We start from the raw sequence: 16,773 nt of genomic DNA on the forward strand, positions 1-16,773 counted from the left end.
AAAAGAGCAAAGAGAGAAAGAGCCAAACAGAGCCCGCGTCAACAGAGGTACTTGATAACCTGAGAAACGTTGTTTTATTTATTTATTGAGACAGAAAGGAAAAAAGAAAACCCAAAATGTACACCTCATCCACCTGCTCCCTCAGATCCCCTTGTTCCCAAGCTTGACATGCTTCACCTGAGGAACCAAGGCTGACACAATGGAGTTGAGGGCATCTAACCAGCCTTGTCACTATCAAATGATTTGAGAAGCTGCGTCTTGAGGTCACATAGATCTTGCCTGCCAAAGTCTTGATAAAGAGGAGGCAGAGGAGGAATAGGAGATTCAATTGGCGGACAGGACTCCCCAAACCCCAGGCAGCTGGAGGGATCCATCATGCTTTGTCCATTGAGCCTGCATTCTTGCCGGCTGCTTTGCCGGCTCCTCCTTCCCGGCTCAACATAGTGACCAGCTTGTGCTTGAAGGCCCCAGCCCCTCTTGCCTTGGCTCTGGCCCGGCCCTCACCTTCGCTTTCGGGCCCCTGGCAATCCAGCAAGGGAGAAGGGCACTGGCTGTCTGGAGCAGGGTCAGCCCCCACAGCACTGGGATTGAAGGCAGGGTTACTGCTGGAGCGCCTTGCCACTACGGGGCTGTTGTCGTAGATGGGCGATGCCTCGTTGCTGCCGCCGCCCTCAGGGGAGTCTCTGTAGCCGAGGCTCAGAGGCTCCGCGCAGAGGGCCTGCTGCTCCAGGCTGCGCAGGTTCTCATAGAGGTGGTCCGAGCCCTGTTCTCTTCCTGCTTTGGGTTCTGCCTCTACCTTGCCCGAGGGCTGGAACGGGAGAGGGAAGCTCTTGCCAATGGAAGCGTAGATGATGGGCGAGTCGGAAGCCTTGAACTCTGGGGAAATGGAGCGGCCGCCGCCAGGAGGCGCTGCTGGGAACCCCATGTCCACACTTCCCATTGGCGTTCTTTCATACAGCGGCTGCACTCCCTCCGGGTTCTCCGTGCTGGTGGGCCAGGACCAGCCGCCTGCTTTCTGCATACAGTCCTGGCCTGGGGAGATGCTGGCTTTCTTGTCTCTCTCCAGAAGAGTAGCTTTCTGGCGGTCTATGGAGGCCGAGACAGCTCGGCAGATCTCCGCAGCCCGTATGGTGTTGAAGATAAAGAGGCCCTCTCCGGAGTCACAGCGGCGCCCGGCCTCAAAGGAGAACACCGTCTGGGGAGAGAGTGGGGGAACACAAAGGTGCTTTCTTAAGGTGATTCTCATACATTGATATCTCTGCTCAAGTTTCTCCTGCAGCATCTAAGGCAAAGCAAAGCATAGCAGCACCAAACATTTAAAGCACACCCAACAAACATTTAAGGAACTCCAAAGAACCCTGGGAACTGTAGTTCTACAGTGCCCAGCAGCCTCAACAAACTACCGTTTCCCAGGGTTCCTTTTGGGGGAAAGCCATGCGCTTTGGACACACATTGGATGTGCTTTTCATGTATGGTGTGGATCAGCCCATAGCTGTCTGCTGGTGCTGAGCCTCATTGGAGACAGATCCAAGAAAAACAGACTAGATAGAAGTTGCTGATTTAGCCCGGGATTATGATGGGGAGTGGCTCTTCACCATCTCAGCCAGATGCTTGGTCTGCCACCCAAAATCCTTTTAGCTGGACAGGGCAGAGATTTACCCTGGAAGAGGCTAGGGTCAAGGGCAGCCCTACCATTAGCACCAAGCAGGGGGGCAGGTGCTGGGGGAGGGCAGGCCACACAGGCTGGTCCATTCAGGGCAAAGGGAGCCCTGTCCCACCAAACTCAGCCAACCCCAACCTGCCTTCTTTCTTACAACCCGTCACAGGTGGCTCTGACTGTCATTGGCTCTGGTGCCACCTGCTGTCGGTCTCTCTGCCTTCCTCCCGACCAGTCGCAAAGGGCACCATTCACCACTGGGGGCAGGGCAGCAGTCCACCATCCAAGTCCTCCAAGTCCCTTAAGCTAGGTTGCCCTGCACCTGACTCCCTCCTGCCAGGATAGCCTGCTGCCCCCAGGAGTGGTCGAGGGTGCTGCGCCATTGCCAATGCTAAGACTCGACTGTCAGCCCAGGTAGCTTCTGTGCATGGAATGGAAGGCCGTCATCTTGTCCTTGGCATCCAGCAGCAAAAGGTCCATCTGTTTGGACTATATTTTCTCCATGTAGCCCAGGATTGCCCAGTCTAGCTTGCCACAGCTCTCAGGCAGAGGCTCTTCCCCATGGCCTTCTACCTGTTTCTGTTAACTGGAGATGCCAGGGATCGAATCTGGGGCCTTCGGCATGCAAAGGACGAAGGGATGCTGTGCCACATCCCTTTGCACCTTCGAGATGGGCAGCACGCTTTCAGCAGCTGATCTATGGTCCCTGCATATGAAATAGCTCAAACTGAGTGTAATCTGGGTGGGTTTAAAAAGTCCCAGGAGCAGGCAGCAAACTTAAGAAGGTGGGTGGAGCAGCAATGGGTGGAGCAGCCTCCAGGACTGTCAAATCAGAAGAGTGGGTGGACAATTTTTTTATGTGTTCAAGTGAATGGTGAAATAATGGGAGGGTGAGCATTTCAACTCCTAGCCCAATGCACCAAGCCAGAAAAGGGTGTGTGGGAATTTACTAAAGATACCACCATTCCCAGAACAGCAGCTACACACTAAAAGAAGCATCACCTGAAGTGTGAGGAAGACTTACCTGCTATCTCTGTACAGGTCTGCTTATTTTGAAATCATCCTGTGGGCTGAAGGTGTGACCAGGGCCTGCTAACACAGCCCACTGGGAATGAGGGCAATCCCTGTCCTCAAGCTGCAGGACAAGACAGGATGTTCCCTGCCTTTGTTGCTGTTCCTGAGGGTAGTCAGTAGAGGATGGGTGTTTTCTGGGCCACTGGAGGAGGAAACAGACACAACATACCTTTTCCTGGCCAAATCTTCGGAGGAAGGCATAGGGCCAGGTATAGAGGGCTTGCCCCGAGTGAGCGTCCTTCAGCACCAGGTGCTCAGGTAAAGTCGTCATCAGGTAGTTGTTCCCTTTCAAGTGACATCTTGCAGATGCCTCTGTCGGGAATACTGACACGGGGAATTCGCAGGCTGTTGAGAAGGCATTGCAAAAGGTCAACAAATCCCTCAAAAGTCATGTGTGGTCTTAGTTTTAATTCTCCCCAACCCAGCCATGGCTCTGACTACTCTCTGTGTGCGCACTTTAAAAAAAAACCCCAAAAAACAAGCAAACAAAAACATATCAAAACTGCACACCACCTAAGTACAGTCGTACCTCAGAAGTCGAACGCCTTGCGAGTCGAACATTTTGGCTCTCAAACGCCGCAAACCCGGAAGTGAGTGTTCTGGTTTGCGAACGTTCTTTGGAACCTGAATGTCTGACTGGTGCCGTGGCTTCCGATTGGCTGCAGGAGCTTCCTGCAGCCAATCAGAAGCCATGCTTTGGTTTACGGACATTTTGGAAGTTGAACGGACTTCCGGAATGGATTCCGTTCAACTTCCAAGGGACGACTGTAACCAAAACTGCACAAAATGAGTGGAGGTTGCAAAAATAAGATTAAGTAGCTGGGCACATGTGTTAGCTTATTTTGAAAACTGAATTCTGCTCAAGCAGGAGAAGCAAACTGATAGGGGAGGACCAAGTGGAACTCTGGTAGGAAAGCGTTTCAGAAATCTGAAGAGGACTCCATGTTTTTGTTGTGCTTCTGTCTAAAGAGCCCTGACTCATTTATGTTTGATGGCTGAAGACATCTTAGGGGCTGTTTCCCTTCCCCTCCTCCTCCCATGCTATCTTAACTGCCTTGTTGTGGAGTGCACAATGGTTGGAGCAGGTACTTTGTTTCAGAACTGCTCTGTTCCCTTCAGACATACAGTGGAACCTCGGTTTATGAACACCTCGGTTTATGAATTTTTGGTTTATGAACGCCGCGGACCCATCTGGAACGGATTAATTCATTTCCCATTACTTTCAATGGGAAAGTATGCTTCAGTTTATGAACGCTTCAGTTTATGAACAGACTTCCGGAACCAATTACACCCATGCTTCAGTTTATGAACGCTTCAGTTTAAGTACTCCGCGGACCCGTCTGGAACGGATTAATCCACTTTCCATTACTTTCAATGGGAAAGTTTGCTTCAGTTTATGAACGCTTACTCCGCGGACCGTCTGGAACGGATTAATTCACTTTCCATTACTTTCAATGGGAAAGTTCGCTTCAGTTTATGAACGCTTCAGTTTATGAACAGACTTCCGGAACCAATTGTGTTCATAAACTGAGGTACCACTGTATATTCCCCCCTTCCATCAGAACATCCACTGGTGCTTGTGAATTTACATCCTTCCAAAATTAGACTCCATTTTTAGCTTGCCCATCTGCCTCAGTAAATATAGAGTCACTGGGGCACAGAACAGTGTGGGAACAGCCAAGGAGAAACTCCTGTCTAATAATAGGAGCACACAAAGCTGTTTGTTTTACGCTTCTTGTCAAGAACACTTTGCCTCTAATTGTCCCTTTTTTAGAGGGTCCTTTGTTTCTAATGCCAAAATCATTGAAAGGGACACATGACACTCCATTATTATTATTATTATTATTATTATTATTATTATTATTATTATTATTATGGAACGCTTCAAAAATTTGTGTGTCATCCTTGTGCAGGGGCCATGCCAATCTTCTCTGTATCATTTCAAATTTTTAGTATATGTGCTGCCCAAACGAGCACTGCGCATGACACTCTTGAAGAACAGTGGGGTAAAGCTATCAGATCAAAAGAGCTGGGTGACTCCAGTTTTAGAGCTTTGAACTTTGGAGACCTGGTTTCAAATCTTTTCAGCTCAGCTATGGATTCACTTTCCAGGTGGGGCTTGGCAGCTATACCTCAGATAGCAGGTTTGGGGGAGAGGGTACCAGTAAAGGGAGGCATGCTGTCAATTATTCAGCTCTGCAGTGGGGAACCTTCAGCTTGTGGGTTTAATCTGCCCCATCAGGCCTGTCCCAACAAGCCCTTCTCATCTCATGTCATTTTCTGGCCCATTTCATCATTTTCTGGCTTTTACTATTAGTCAACTTAGCGTGACTACTGGCTCAATCAGCACATCTATCACGTTCTATGGATCAGAATCTAATCATTATGTTTTGTAAGTCACTTAGGGGTCTATAGAGTTTGTTAAATAAAATAGATGAACTGAACAGATTGGCGACAAGCGCCTGAAGAGCAGGCAGAGGGATCTCCTTATCTCCAGTGTTAGTGCTGAACATCACCGCACTTAGATGGGAGATAAGAGCAAAAGGCAGCGTTTCCATCTCCCACCCCCTGTGCTGGAGGGGGTGGGTGGGAAGAAATGCTGCCTTATACAGTGGTCCCTCGACTTACGAATTACTCGACATCCGTAGTTTTCGACTTACGAACGGGACAAATGGCCGCACGCTTACAAATTTTTCTACATCCGAATGGAAACCGTTGGCGGTTTAAAATGTGGTTTCCTCGACTAACGGATTTTAAATGCGCTTTCCTTGACTTACGAATTTTTCCGAATATTTTTTCCCCTATGGGAAACCGCTTTTCGACTTACGAACTTTTCGACCTACGAATGTGCATTCGGAACGGATTAAGTTCGTAAGTCAAGGGATCACTGTACTCTCATTCTCCCATCCTAGCGCAAAGGAGCTAAGGTCAAGATTGAGAGATCCTATCTAAAGAGCAGGCAGATGGATCTTTCCAGCCACCCTAGTGCTTAGGTAGAGAGCACTGGCTGGAAAAATGCTGAGTGTGTGTGCATGTAAACACATGCCTGTATGCCAGTATGTCTGGTGTGTGAAAGTGCATGTATATGTGACCGCATGCATGCATGTGTGGGTGCTGTTAGCCTGCGTGTCAGGTGACAAGGTGGGGGTGGGCAGGGGGAGGTGCTAACAGAGGAATTTTTCTTGTGTCGTTTTGCTCCATCCACTTTTGCCCCCATCCACCATTGGAATACGGCCTCCGGACAGTTGATTAAGTTCAAATCTGGCCTTCAGGCTGAAATAGTTTCCTCATTTCGGATATAACTTATCACATTTTTGCCAGCATGGGGGTTGGCTGTTTGGGTTTTCACAAATGTCCTAGCCTTTCTCGAACTTGGGTTCCCGGATGTTGTTGGACTACAACTCCCATCGCCCCTGACCACTGGTCCTGGTAGCTAGGGATGATGGGAGTTGTAGTCCAACAACATCCGGGAACCCAAGTTTGAGAAAGGCTGTAGAAAGGCTGTAGGTCAAGTCTGAGCAGAGGACTGGGGCCTGTGCACCAGAGATGGGAAATCTGTGGTCCCCCATGCTGAATGGGGTTGATGGGAGTTGGGAGCAAGAAGAGGGTTGCATGTTCCCCCCTGCCACCACCATATAGCACCTGCAGCTGCACCAAAGCTCCTTAAAAGCTTGAATTTCCCAGAAGGCCTCTCCTTCCATCAGCTGCCACTTGGTAGCACAAGAAACTGGTGTTTTGTTCCAGGTCCTTCACCCCCACACCCACCCTGCCCCTTAGGCACATACTTTCTTGCCAGGATGAGTAGATGGTGTTCTCCTCCATGAGGGGCTGTGGGCTGGGTATGTTTCCAACTGAGCTGGACGAGGGGGCAGGCATCTTCTGTGTGGAGCACAGCAGAGGGGAAATGAAGCAAGGAGAGCATTTCTCAGATGAAAAAACCATCACAGAATCGGAGAAAGGCAGGGTGCCTTGTTCCAACATTTGGATTATTCCCCCTGAACCTCAACCTGAACAGAAAGCCAATTTCAACCATGTGCCCATCAACCCTTGTTCCATTCTTACGGGCCAGAAACATCCCTTACTGTTCTTATGAGCAACTAAAAACATGGATCCTCCCATTCAATACCTTCCCTTTTCCTTCTTCTTGTGTCTCACCAAGGATCTGTTTTTTTTTTTTTGCAAAGACCTTAGTTGCCAGCTCTGCATAAACACTATTTCCCCGTGAGCCATTCTTCTTCTCGCTCAATCTCAGTTTCACCATTACTAAAGCCCCACTATCATTAACAGAGCATTCTGGCTGTATAAAGAACATCACAAACTTATTATCTTCCTCATCTAACATCCTTGGAGACTAGGTTGCTATTTTCTACTTTTTAAGTGGCAACAAACAGGAATGACCAAGAATTTATTGAAAAACAGAGATTGCGCAAATTATTTGCACATTAAGGCAGCAATTCTGTGTATACCTATGTGGGAGTGAGCCTCACTGAACACTGTATATTCAAGTAAATATACATAGGAGTGTCCTGGAAGGTTAAATTCTTATGTATTCTTTCTTGAACGTATGCCCCATTAAAATCACTGAGACAATGTTCTGAATAACATGGGTTGAGAACAGGCTGCAATACATCACGTCAAGAGAGATTTCAGACCCAGAGGCCATGTCCAGAATTTCCAGGGCTTCATCCCCATTTTTTGCAAGAATATATAAACCCTTGCATTCAGAACCTAACCAAAAAAAGACACAAAAAGTACTTATCATTAAGCAAGTGAGCAGGGAAGATCGGCCACCATAGCAGTCAAATTTAGGACCTCTCCAGTCAATGGAATGCAGGTAAAAAAGGACTTGGGAGGTCATAAAGTCCAACCCTCGCTGAGGGCCAGAAACTTGCAACTGCAAGCCACCTCTAGAGGAAGCAGCTTGGCACCCCTCTGAGATTCCGTACAGCTGACATGTGGCCAGGAGGAATCTCCCTGTGGTTCAGCGAGACACAGGGCCTTCCCACTGAAGATATGAAGAGGTCAATACCTGAAAAGCCAGCTGGCAGATACATTCGATCCACTCATCTGCTTGATCCGCTGCCAGCAAGCAGTTGCGCTCCATCATGCTCAGGAAGAAGGCCGTGGTGTCCTTTGGGGAGCTGTGCTCGCCTGCCCGCTCCACCGAGACGCAGTCCGAGAGGCGGATCACCTTCCGCTCGCCCTTCCTCAGGGTGGCCTTCTCCGCTGCGGCCCCTTCACGCCCTTCAAAGTACTCGAGCCGTGCGATGCCAGAGGGGCTGTCGGCGAAGAGCTGGGCCCACACTTTCCGCCAGACCTTCTGTGAGCAGGGGGCAAGGGGTGACAGCACACAATCAAGGACAGGCACCGGTTAACAACAGTCTGCACTAGGAAATCCACACACGGAGAAAAAGGCCTCTTTAACAGAATCATTCTTACAGGAAGGCGCGTTACCCAAGCAGAAATGTGATCCTCTCTGGGGATTTATTGCCCTGTAGAGTCCTTGCCAAGAGCAGGTGGGAGTACAGAATATGGAATCAGAGGTTACGAAGATTTCTTTGGCGATTACCCCTCTTAGGCAATTGGATGCATAGACCCACAAATCTGCATGCACTGCAAGCATTAGTGGGATAAATATCGTAAGCTCTCAATTGACACAGGGGGCTACATTCCAGGGATTGTGCCAAAAGCCAAAGTTGTGTATTCTCAAAACACATTGGTACAATGGGAGATGAAACTGAAAGTCTTTTTTCCCTGGGTGCCCCAACCATTTTTATTTTTGCCAAGTGCGTAGAGCTGAATGCACACAAGTTAAATGTGTGTAGGTTGTGGGCTTATTGTGCAAGAATTTAGCATCTCCTCCTCCTGCAGCCAGCTGCTGAAATCATACTTTTTTTATTTATTTAAAAAAAGCAAGTGTCTAAACCTCATGGAAGTAAAAGAAAGCCTGGAAATGTGTGTGTGAAGTGTCTGGCGGAAGCCTCAGAAGCCCAAGAGACATGTGTAAAGCTGACATCCAGTAGTGGTTTCAGAGCTGTTGTCTATAATATTTATTTTTATATTATTTCCTAAATTTTATACACTGCTTTGATTGTTAAAAAAAACCAACACCCTTAAAGGTGTTTACAAAAGATAAAACAGTAAAATCGGGAAAATTCACAATCCTACTTTAAAACATAAAGAAGTGAAAACGCTAAAACAAATGATGTCCACTTTCTAAGCATCTGGGCAGGCTTGTCTAATCAATAATGTTTTTAGCAGGTACTGAAGAGAGCAGTGAAGGTGGCAGGACGATCCAAAGTGTAGACATTCCCACCTGAAATGATCAAATTCTTACAAATGTGGAACAGGCATTATGTGGCACCTGCAATAGTGCCGATTCTGCCAATTAAAGCGGTCAAGTGTGGGGTAAGGTGATCTTGTAGGTAAACAGTAACACTTTGAACCTGGCCCAGCAGCAAATCAGCAACCACAGCAGATCTCTGAGCACAGGTGTTATATGGTGCTGCAGCTTCTGGATCAAGCGCAAGGGAGCACAATCCAGTCTAGAAGTAACTAGCACATGAACCACTGTGGCAAGTCTTTCCCAGTGCAGGAATAGTCATAGCTGTCGAACCAGTCGCAGTTGGTATAGTGGCCCTTTTCTCTTCCAGTTCACCATACACCAGACTCTGCCTTCCCCACCCCACTCTCTCTTCCTTTTCAAAACAGTCCAATTTCTTTCACGATTGGGACTCTGCAGCAGGACAAGTGGAAGCACGAAATCTTCCCAGTGCACAAATGGCATGCCAACTACCAGTGGTCTACCAATGTGGCCACCAAGTTGCTGGTGGAGACCAGAAATGCCAATCTGGCTGGCCCATGAGGAAAAAAACCTCCACTTTGGTCTAACAATCAATCAATCAGTCAATCAATGCCAGTAGCAAGCTGTGGAGATGTGCCAAAACATATTTTGTCTCTGTGGAGCAAGTAGTAAGAAAGTCACTCTGGCAGTGGCTACAAACAATGGTTGGCTTGGCTCCCAAGCTCAGCCAAAGTTTATGTGCCTCTGGTGACCACATGTCAGGGTTTGGATGGTGGTAGGTTGGGCTTGTTTGTTGTTTAAAGTGGTTGGCTAGTACAGAGTCTTAATAGCCAGGAGAAGAAGGGAGTTTTCACCCGTACACGAGAATACAAGGCAGGTCTGGTATTATCAGCGGGGGAAGCTGTATCTCCCAACCTACTCTTGTGACAAGGAGGACTCAGAAGGACTTCAGCACCAAATATGGAAGACACCCACAGAGCTGTTTCATAGAATCATAGAGTTGGAAGAGACCACAAGGGCCATCCAGTCCAACCCCCTGCCATGCCAAGCAGGAAACACCATCAAAAGCATTCCTGACATATGGCCGCCAAGCCTCCGCTTAAAGACCTTCAAAGAAGGAGACTCCACCACACTCCTTGGCAGGGCCGGCCCTATGGACAGGCTGGGTGGCGCAGGGCGCCAGGGGGGCGCCGCGTCCGCCAGACAGCCGCACTGAGAAACGGGGGGGGGGGGGCGCCGGAGGGATCGTCGCACCACGGCGCCAGATATGCTTAAGACGGCCCTGCTCCTTGGTAGCAAATTCTACTGCCGGACAGCTTTTACTGTCAGGAAGTTCTTCCTAATGTTTAGGTGGAATCTTCTTTCTTGTAGTTTGAATCCACTGCTCCATGTCTGCTTCTCTGGAAGAGCAGAAAACAACCTCTTTCCCTCCCTCTACCCTAGTGTATTCATTTTAGACAGGGGGAAGAAAGATACCTTCCCAGTGCCCATGGAGATTAACTATGGCTACTTCCGTAAAGTCAAGTTTGCTGAGTAATAAGAACAAGATAGCAGGTCAGCAATGCTGCCTGAACCCTTGAGACCTTAGCATATACTGTATCAGCTGCAGACATTTTCAGTCTCGCTTTGCCAGCAGCCATTTGCCACAAAGCAATATAGCCACTTTTGCGATCCAGGTTTCCTAGCAATGTGTGATGGATGTAGAACAGTGATTAAGAGCATAAGCCGAGAGTCAGAAAGGCCTCATTTCAAACTTTAGCTTGTTGTGTGGCCTCGGGAGTTATATGGGGGAGAATATTGACCTACTTATGGAGGAAATATTAAGAAATACTATTTGAACACCTCCAAGGAATGCAAAAATATCTAATTGTAACTGCCTTTTGGTGTGGGTGGTGTCATTTGCTAGCCCTGGACGTTAAAAAAGGCAGGTGACCGAAAATGAGAGAACCACTGAGCCATTTCTTTTCAGCCACCTTGCCATATCCGCTGCACATGGGCAGGCACCAAGGGGGCTCTGGCACCACAGTCAATTCCACCATAGGGGAGCCTGAGGCTTCAGCTGAGTTCACTAACACCTGCAACATGATACTTGATTAGAAAGACAGAGAGAGAGGGAGGGAGGGGGGGGAGGGAGATCCAGATCAATCCTCAACCCCAAGAGATAGGACACAGAAACATGGCTGCCTTGGTCAAGCAAGTCCCTTGACAACATACTATAAATGGGCCAAAGTACAAGCACCCAGTTCTCTAGAGAGCTCCTGCAGCAAGAGAAAGACCAGGCACTGGGGGCCCCACTTTTAAAAGGCAGAACACCATAGGACCACCCCTGCACACTCATGCTCAGTGGCGGTTTCAGGCCAATTCTACTTATTTTATGTGCTCTCCCCGCCTCTCTCTCCCACACACCGTGCTTCAGGTACACCCCTTATTTCATATAGCATTTTAATTTGTTATTGAGTTTATTTACGTTCAGTTTGGCTGTAAATTCACAATACAGTAACATTACAAAGCAGAAGGTGGGAAAGATGCCGAGCAATGACAGCTCCTGCAGCCACCCTCTGGCACTACAGAGGATGTAATCTCAGGCCCTAAAGAAGGCAAAGCTAGGAAAAATGCTCCCCTGCATTTGACGAGACTCAAAATTCCCACTGAAGCCACCCACCCATACATAAAGCAAAGGCTCCCTGGAGCCAGACACTCCACCCACCAAATCAGACACACACACATCCATTTACCTTCCCAAATTTGGGGTGCTGGATGTATAGGATCCCATCTTTCACGGGACACTCCATGGGACAGGCTCCGAAGGGGCAGCCCAGTGAGGAGCGAGGCAGTCTGCAGGCTCTGCAAGCCGTTGTGGCTGCCACAGGGATGAGTCAGTATGTACGATAGCACTGGCGACTTCCTCTGCCTGCTAACTTCCTCTTTGGGGCCTACATGCACATAGGGAGCTGCAACAGGCAGAGCTGTCCCAGGAGACACGGGCTCTCCCAGGGGACTTCTGACTTGATGAGCGTTGGTGGGTTAACAGCTTTCTCTTCCGGCAGCTGCAGGGTAACTGCAGAGTGGGCCAGCCAGAGGCACATGACGTGGCTGGGGACAGACAGGTGGGGTCACACAGAGAAGGCTGAACGTTCCTCTCTGAGAGGGGGTGCGGAATGTCTTGGAAACAACTACCGGAGCTGGAGAATGGAGCAGCACAGGACTTGCCGAGCACAGCAGCACTTGCCCAACACAGCCTAACCGTAGTTACTGACGCAATGGCCTATTGCATCACTGCCCTGCTGCTTTCAAGAAAAAAAAGTGTCGAGCCTGCTTAAAACACAGAGGACACGCCACCTATCTATTCCCATCCCGCAGTGCCGAAAGGAAACTCCTACACCAAACAAGCATCAGTCATCCTATTATATACATCTCCCATTCCAACCTGTGGCAGGATCAGCAACTGCCACAGTGACAAAGAAGCACTAGGCTTTCCAAATGCAGAAAGTCCACTGTGAAGCCCTTTTCCCACTCCAGCTGGCAACAGTATGCTAGAGCGGGATTTGAGCAGAGCTGCCCTTCCAAAGCAGCAGCAAAGTCCATTTCTTTGCTGGGCCCAATGGCAGCATCTCTAGAAGTCCATGGAGCTGTGCGCCAGGTAGTCTTTGCGCCCAATGTTGCTGACTTGCTTGGTCTGCATGGCTTCCAGCTTGGGGCAGTCTGTGATGCGGTGGCCCAAGCCCCCACAGAAAGCACAGCCCCTCTCTCCTGGAAGAGAAAAAAGAACAGCGTCAGTCAGAGCTCAGGCCCTCTGTGGGGGCACAAAAGGGGGGAAAGACGGGGGAAAGGAGGGAAGACAGAAAGACCTAAGCAACACTCTCAGGTTCAGTTGCAAGTGCTGTTGGACTCCAACACCCGTAAGCCCCAGCCAGCATGGCCAATGGTCAGAGGTAATGGGACCAGGAGTGCAGCACCACCTGCAGAATCACAGGTTGCCTGGAAATCGATTTCAGACCTTTCCCTTTGGTCTGGTTTTATTGTTTGATCTTCTCCTTTTTGAGGCTAATGACCAGATAAGGACTTCTGTGGCTTTTGAAAAACCGTGACCCAATTTATTTTCAGGAGGCCATTGCCCCAATCTGGCTATAGGTGAGCTGTCTCTCCGGTGAAGTCAACCCCACCAACTCTACAGCCTCAAACAGGATGGTTGCCTCTTGTCCCAATCGCTTACCTCCAATATCCAGCATGGATTCGTCGCCGCAATGCAACACCTGCAGCACAGGAGGCACCTTCTGCTTGGCCTCCAGCAGCAACGCCTTCAGGTCCATGAGCACAGACTCGTCTGGGGACAGAGAAGCAAGTTAGAATGGACACAGGCTGGCTTCTCTGGGAAAGCGCAACAGATTTCAATTGTGGGAAGCCAAAGGAGATTGCCCACGCAGAAGTGACTAGCTGTCTCCATAAGGCAGGCACTCGCAATAGACCCAAACCACCCACCCATGATGTCTTGGCTCCCTGGAGGATTCTATTTTCAGCAGTGACTCACAAGGAAGCATGGCTATGGCTCGCTGTTCAGTAAGTCCTTATGTTACTAGGACTCAGGCCTGCCGACCCGGATCCTCAGCTCCACCCCCTTTACACCCCCATGCAGTCTACCTTCCACCCCTGCCCACCATAGCAGCCCCTCTCAATTCCTCACCACAGGCTTTGTTGATGAAGGTGGTGGCAATGCCAGTATTCCCCGAGCGACCTGTACGTCCAATTCGATGAACTGGAAAAATACATACATATATATTAACATGTAAGTCAGCTAAGGGAGAAGCTTTTAACTCTTTTTGATTCCTATTCTCTATGGGGCAGCACATTCAAGGACTCACGCGCAGCCTATGTACAGAACAGTCAGCCAAATCTGACTTGTTTATGTTTCGTTCACCTACAAGAGTTTCCCCACATGCCTGAGCTCCTTCTCAGAAGCTCTTCACGCAGGCAAGGATATGAGCAGATGCAACCAGGTAGCCAAAGCCATCCCAAGCCAAGCCTGTCTCCTCGTACCGTAGTTTTCTATCTCCTCGGGCATGTCATAGTTGATGACATGCTGGATGGCTGGGAAGTCCAAGCCTTTGGACGCAACGTCAGTGGCGACAAGGACATCCTTCTTGCCATCCCGGAAGGCTTCAATGGCCTTTGTCCGTTCCTCTTGGTCTGCAAGATGACACAGAGGGTGTTAGAGGCAGCAATAGTGAGATTTCCATTCACCCATAACCCAAAGACAACAAGAGTTTCCATTCAAATACTCTACCGAGAATTAGTCACAATCCCATGACAAAAGGACCATTGTCCCCACAGACACATCTATGAAGTGCCAGAGTGAACAGCTCCACAAGCCACTCAACTCTCATAGTGACAGCTGTAATGTGCAAGGAAGGGACAGGGCGGGAACTCGTGAAGCTGGCTGATATGGGGGGCTGTTTCCCCAGGAAGGCTTCTCCTTAGTGGGTTTAAAAATCAAAAGGAAGAAGGGGTTTGTCCCAAATTTAACAGTGTTAAAATATGCATCTATACCAAGGATGTAGGGCTAAATTCTCCACTGGAAGGGAGAGGTGCTCAGCAGCAATGCCCACAAGCCTTCACCAATACATTCAATTCCACATCTGTTCTCATATTACTCATCCAACGCTGCACTGTCTAGAACCATCAGCTTCCTAGCTCCAAAGGTAGTTTAATGATTTCTGTGAATACAGAGGAGCTTTAAAGGGCTGATAAGAAACTCTGGCCTTGTTGTGACTGCCTGTTCTAGATCTTTTGACACTTCACACCCAATGGAAGCAAATTCCACAACAAAAGACAACACTTGCCTTTTGGTCTGTTTGAAATTGGGCACATTTCCACTCAACTGACCAGTTCCATATATTAATGAAAGGGGAAGGCAGACATAAAAAAGCACAACCATGACAAGCCAGTAGTTCTGTTATATTCTCAATTTCCTTCTACTGTGTTAGCAGATGACTACAAATCTGTGGCCTGGACGTGCTGCCCTTGGATAAAGAGCGGATTTGAATCAAGACGCTTACTGACCTTTACCACCATGTATGGCCACAGCCTCTACACCCTTGAGTAGCAAGTATTCGTGGATTGCATCTACATCTGCTTTCTTCTCAGCAAAAATAAGAACCTGCACACACACAAAAAAGCAAAAGTGCCAAGCTGTAAGGGGGGCTCTCAAAGAACATGCTTCACTCCCTCCACCTAAGCAAGGCTCCCACCCTTGGTTCCAGAACCAGGATGCCCCACAAAATTCTGGAACAGCGCTTGGTTGCTTCTTTAGAATTTCAGATGCTGCCTTTAATGCAACTAACACTGAGACACAGGGCTGAGCACAAGTACTCACAGGTGGTGGTGTCTTCTGTAGACACTCAAGCAGATAGACCATCTTGGCTTCCTCCTTTACATACTCTACTTCCTAGATACAAGAGAAAAATGGCGAAGGTCACACGGTGCCAGTATTTTTGGTGTGAGAAAAGGCAGAAGCTACAGACTAACTGACCAGGGCTCGGATGAACTAGTGTCATGTTGTGTTTGGACACAGAAAACACACAGGTTAAAATTCATAGGCAGCTGTAAAGCTCTGTGCATTATTTCGGCCAGGTTATCACCTCTCAGGCTAACCTGCTAGAAAAATACTGCATGAAATACACATAAATTAGGTAATGTTGTAAAATTTAAGCTGGTTCCTATGAACCCAGAGAAATGGATCTTGACCCAGGGAGAGCTCAAGGATCCAGGCAAGCAGACGAATTTAAGCGTCTCCTGCCCACCAAATAACAGAGACCAAACCAGGACGTACGAAGCAAGGCACTTTTATTTTTGCTGTTGCAACAGGGTCCTTCCTCTCACACAGGAGAACAAGGAAGGAACCCCAAACAAAGATGTCTTGCCCTTAAAAAGAAATTTGAAATTGGTTTCAGCCCACCCCCCAGAAGCATCATCCATATGTCACAGAAGGGGTGTAGCCCAAGACCCCCCTCCCTAGATTCATCATAGGTACATCATGAAAGGGGAGGTCTGGTGGCAGTAATCTGAGCAGTCTGGACCCTGCCCCCTGCCCCCCAAAACCTAATCAACAAAATTGAGAGATATTTACATTTCCCTGTTTCCCAGCCAAGTTAATCACACCCTTTTGTCTGGCAGTCAGGTATCAGGATGCCAGGGATTATCACTTTAATTCCTGAGACAATGAGAAGGTTCCCCCCACCCCACTTCTTCCTTGCAGAGGAACACCTGGTCAGAGAGAGAGTCAAAATGGTGTCAGAAAGGCCTGTCTTCCTGTGCTGCTTCAGACATGTGCCTGTACATTCATGTACATGTTTTATGAACAATTATTATATATATATAGATATGACCTCAAAATTCTTATAACAATTCCCCATTTGGGGCTATAATTTTTCTTAAAAATTGTTGCCCCACAAAAGAATAACCAGATGTGTTGTTTTAGTACTTTGGGAGAAGCATTTCTCAAAAATGGTCTATGTATTACACTTAACAGGATGGTCCACCAATATTGACTGGAAAGTGCAGTTTGCTTGTTTACCCTTTTGTGTGTTCTCAGGTGTCAAAAGCTAGCTCTTCTCTGGTTGCACACCTCCAACGTGGCACAACAGCAACAATCCCTGGTGAATCCCCTTAGGGCTTTCATATTGACCATGTCGCCTGGCACTCACCATAGCTGCCACAGGTTTGGACATGTCATGAGAGAGAT

The 16,773-nt window shown here is 48.4% G+C and overlaps 2 protein-coding genes and 1 non-coding gene across 3 annotated transcripts in view; all 3 read right to left on the bottom strand.

Moving 5' to 3' along the window:
• Window positions 1–11,894, bottom strand: DOK3 (docking protein 3). Its single transcript, XM_035105856.2, has 5 exons — window positions 11,771–11,894; window positions 7,761–8,051; window positions 6,517–6,610; window positions 2,901–3,076; window positions 1–1,195 (listed from the first exon to the last, which is right to left on the bottom strand). The coding sequence occupies exons 1-5, from the start codon at window positions 11,825–11,827 to the stop codon at window positions 374–376; spliced, it is 1,440 nt and encodes a 479-aa protein (XP_034961747.2). The 5' UTR covers window positions 11,828–11,894; the 3' UTR covers window positions 1–373.
• LOC118081625 (U6 spliceosomal RNA) lies at window positions 4,600–4,708 on the bottom strand. The gene has a single exon (XR_004692095.1). It is a non-coding gene; the product is annotated as a U6 spliceosomal RNA (small nuclear RNA).
• Window positions 11,883–16,773, bottom strand: part of DDX41 (DEAD-box helicase 41) — an 18,493-nt gene continuing 13,602 nt past the window's right edge. Inside the window, exons 12-17 of the mRNA XM_035105855.2 lie at window positions 15,406–15,477; window positions 15,093–15,189; window positions 14,070–14,219; window positions 13,717–13,788; window positions 13,249–13,359; window positions 11,883–12,785 (exon numbers count right to left, since the gene is read on the bottom strand). Of these exons, the coding sequence (XP_034961746.1) occupies window positions 12,649–12,785; window positions 13,249–13,359; window positions 13,717–13,788; window positions 14,070–14,219; window positions 15,093–15,189; window positions 15,406–15,477 (639 nt within the window). The 3' untranslated portion in view covers window positions 11,883–12,648. The remainder of the gene's footprint in view (window positions 12,786–13,248; window positions 13,360–13,716; window positions 13,789–14,069; window positions 14,220–15,092; window positions 15,190–15,405; window positions 15,478–16,773) is intronic.

This window comes from Zootoca vivipara, chromosome 2 (genome assembly GCF_963506605.1).
Source record: "Zootoca vivipara chromosome 2, rZooViv1.1, whole genome shotgun sequence".
NCBI classification, from domain to species: domain Eukaryota; kingdom Metazoa; phylum Chordata; class Lepidosauria; order Squamata; family Lacertidae; genus Zootoca; species Zootoca vivipara.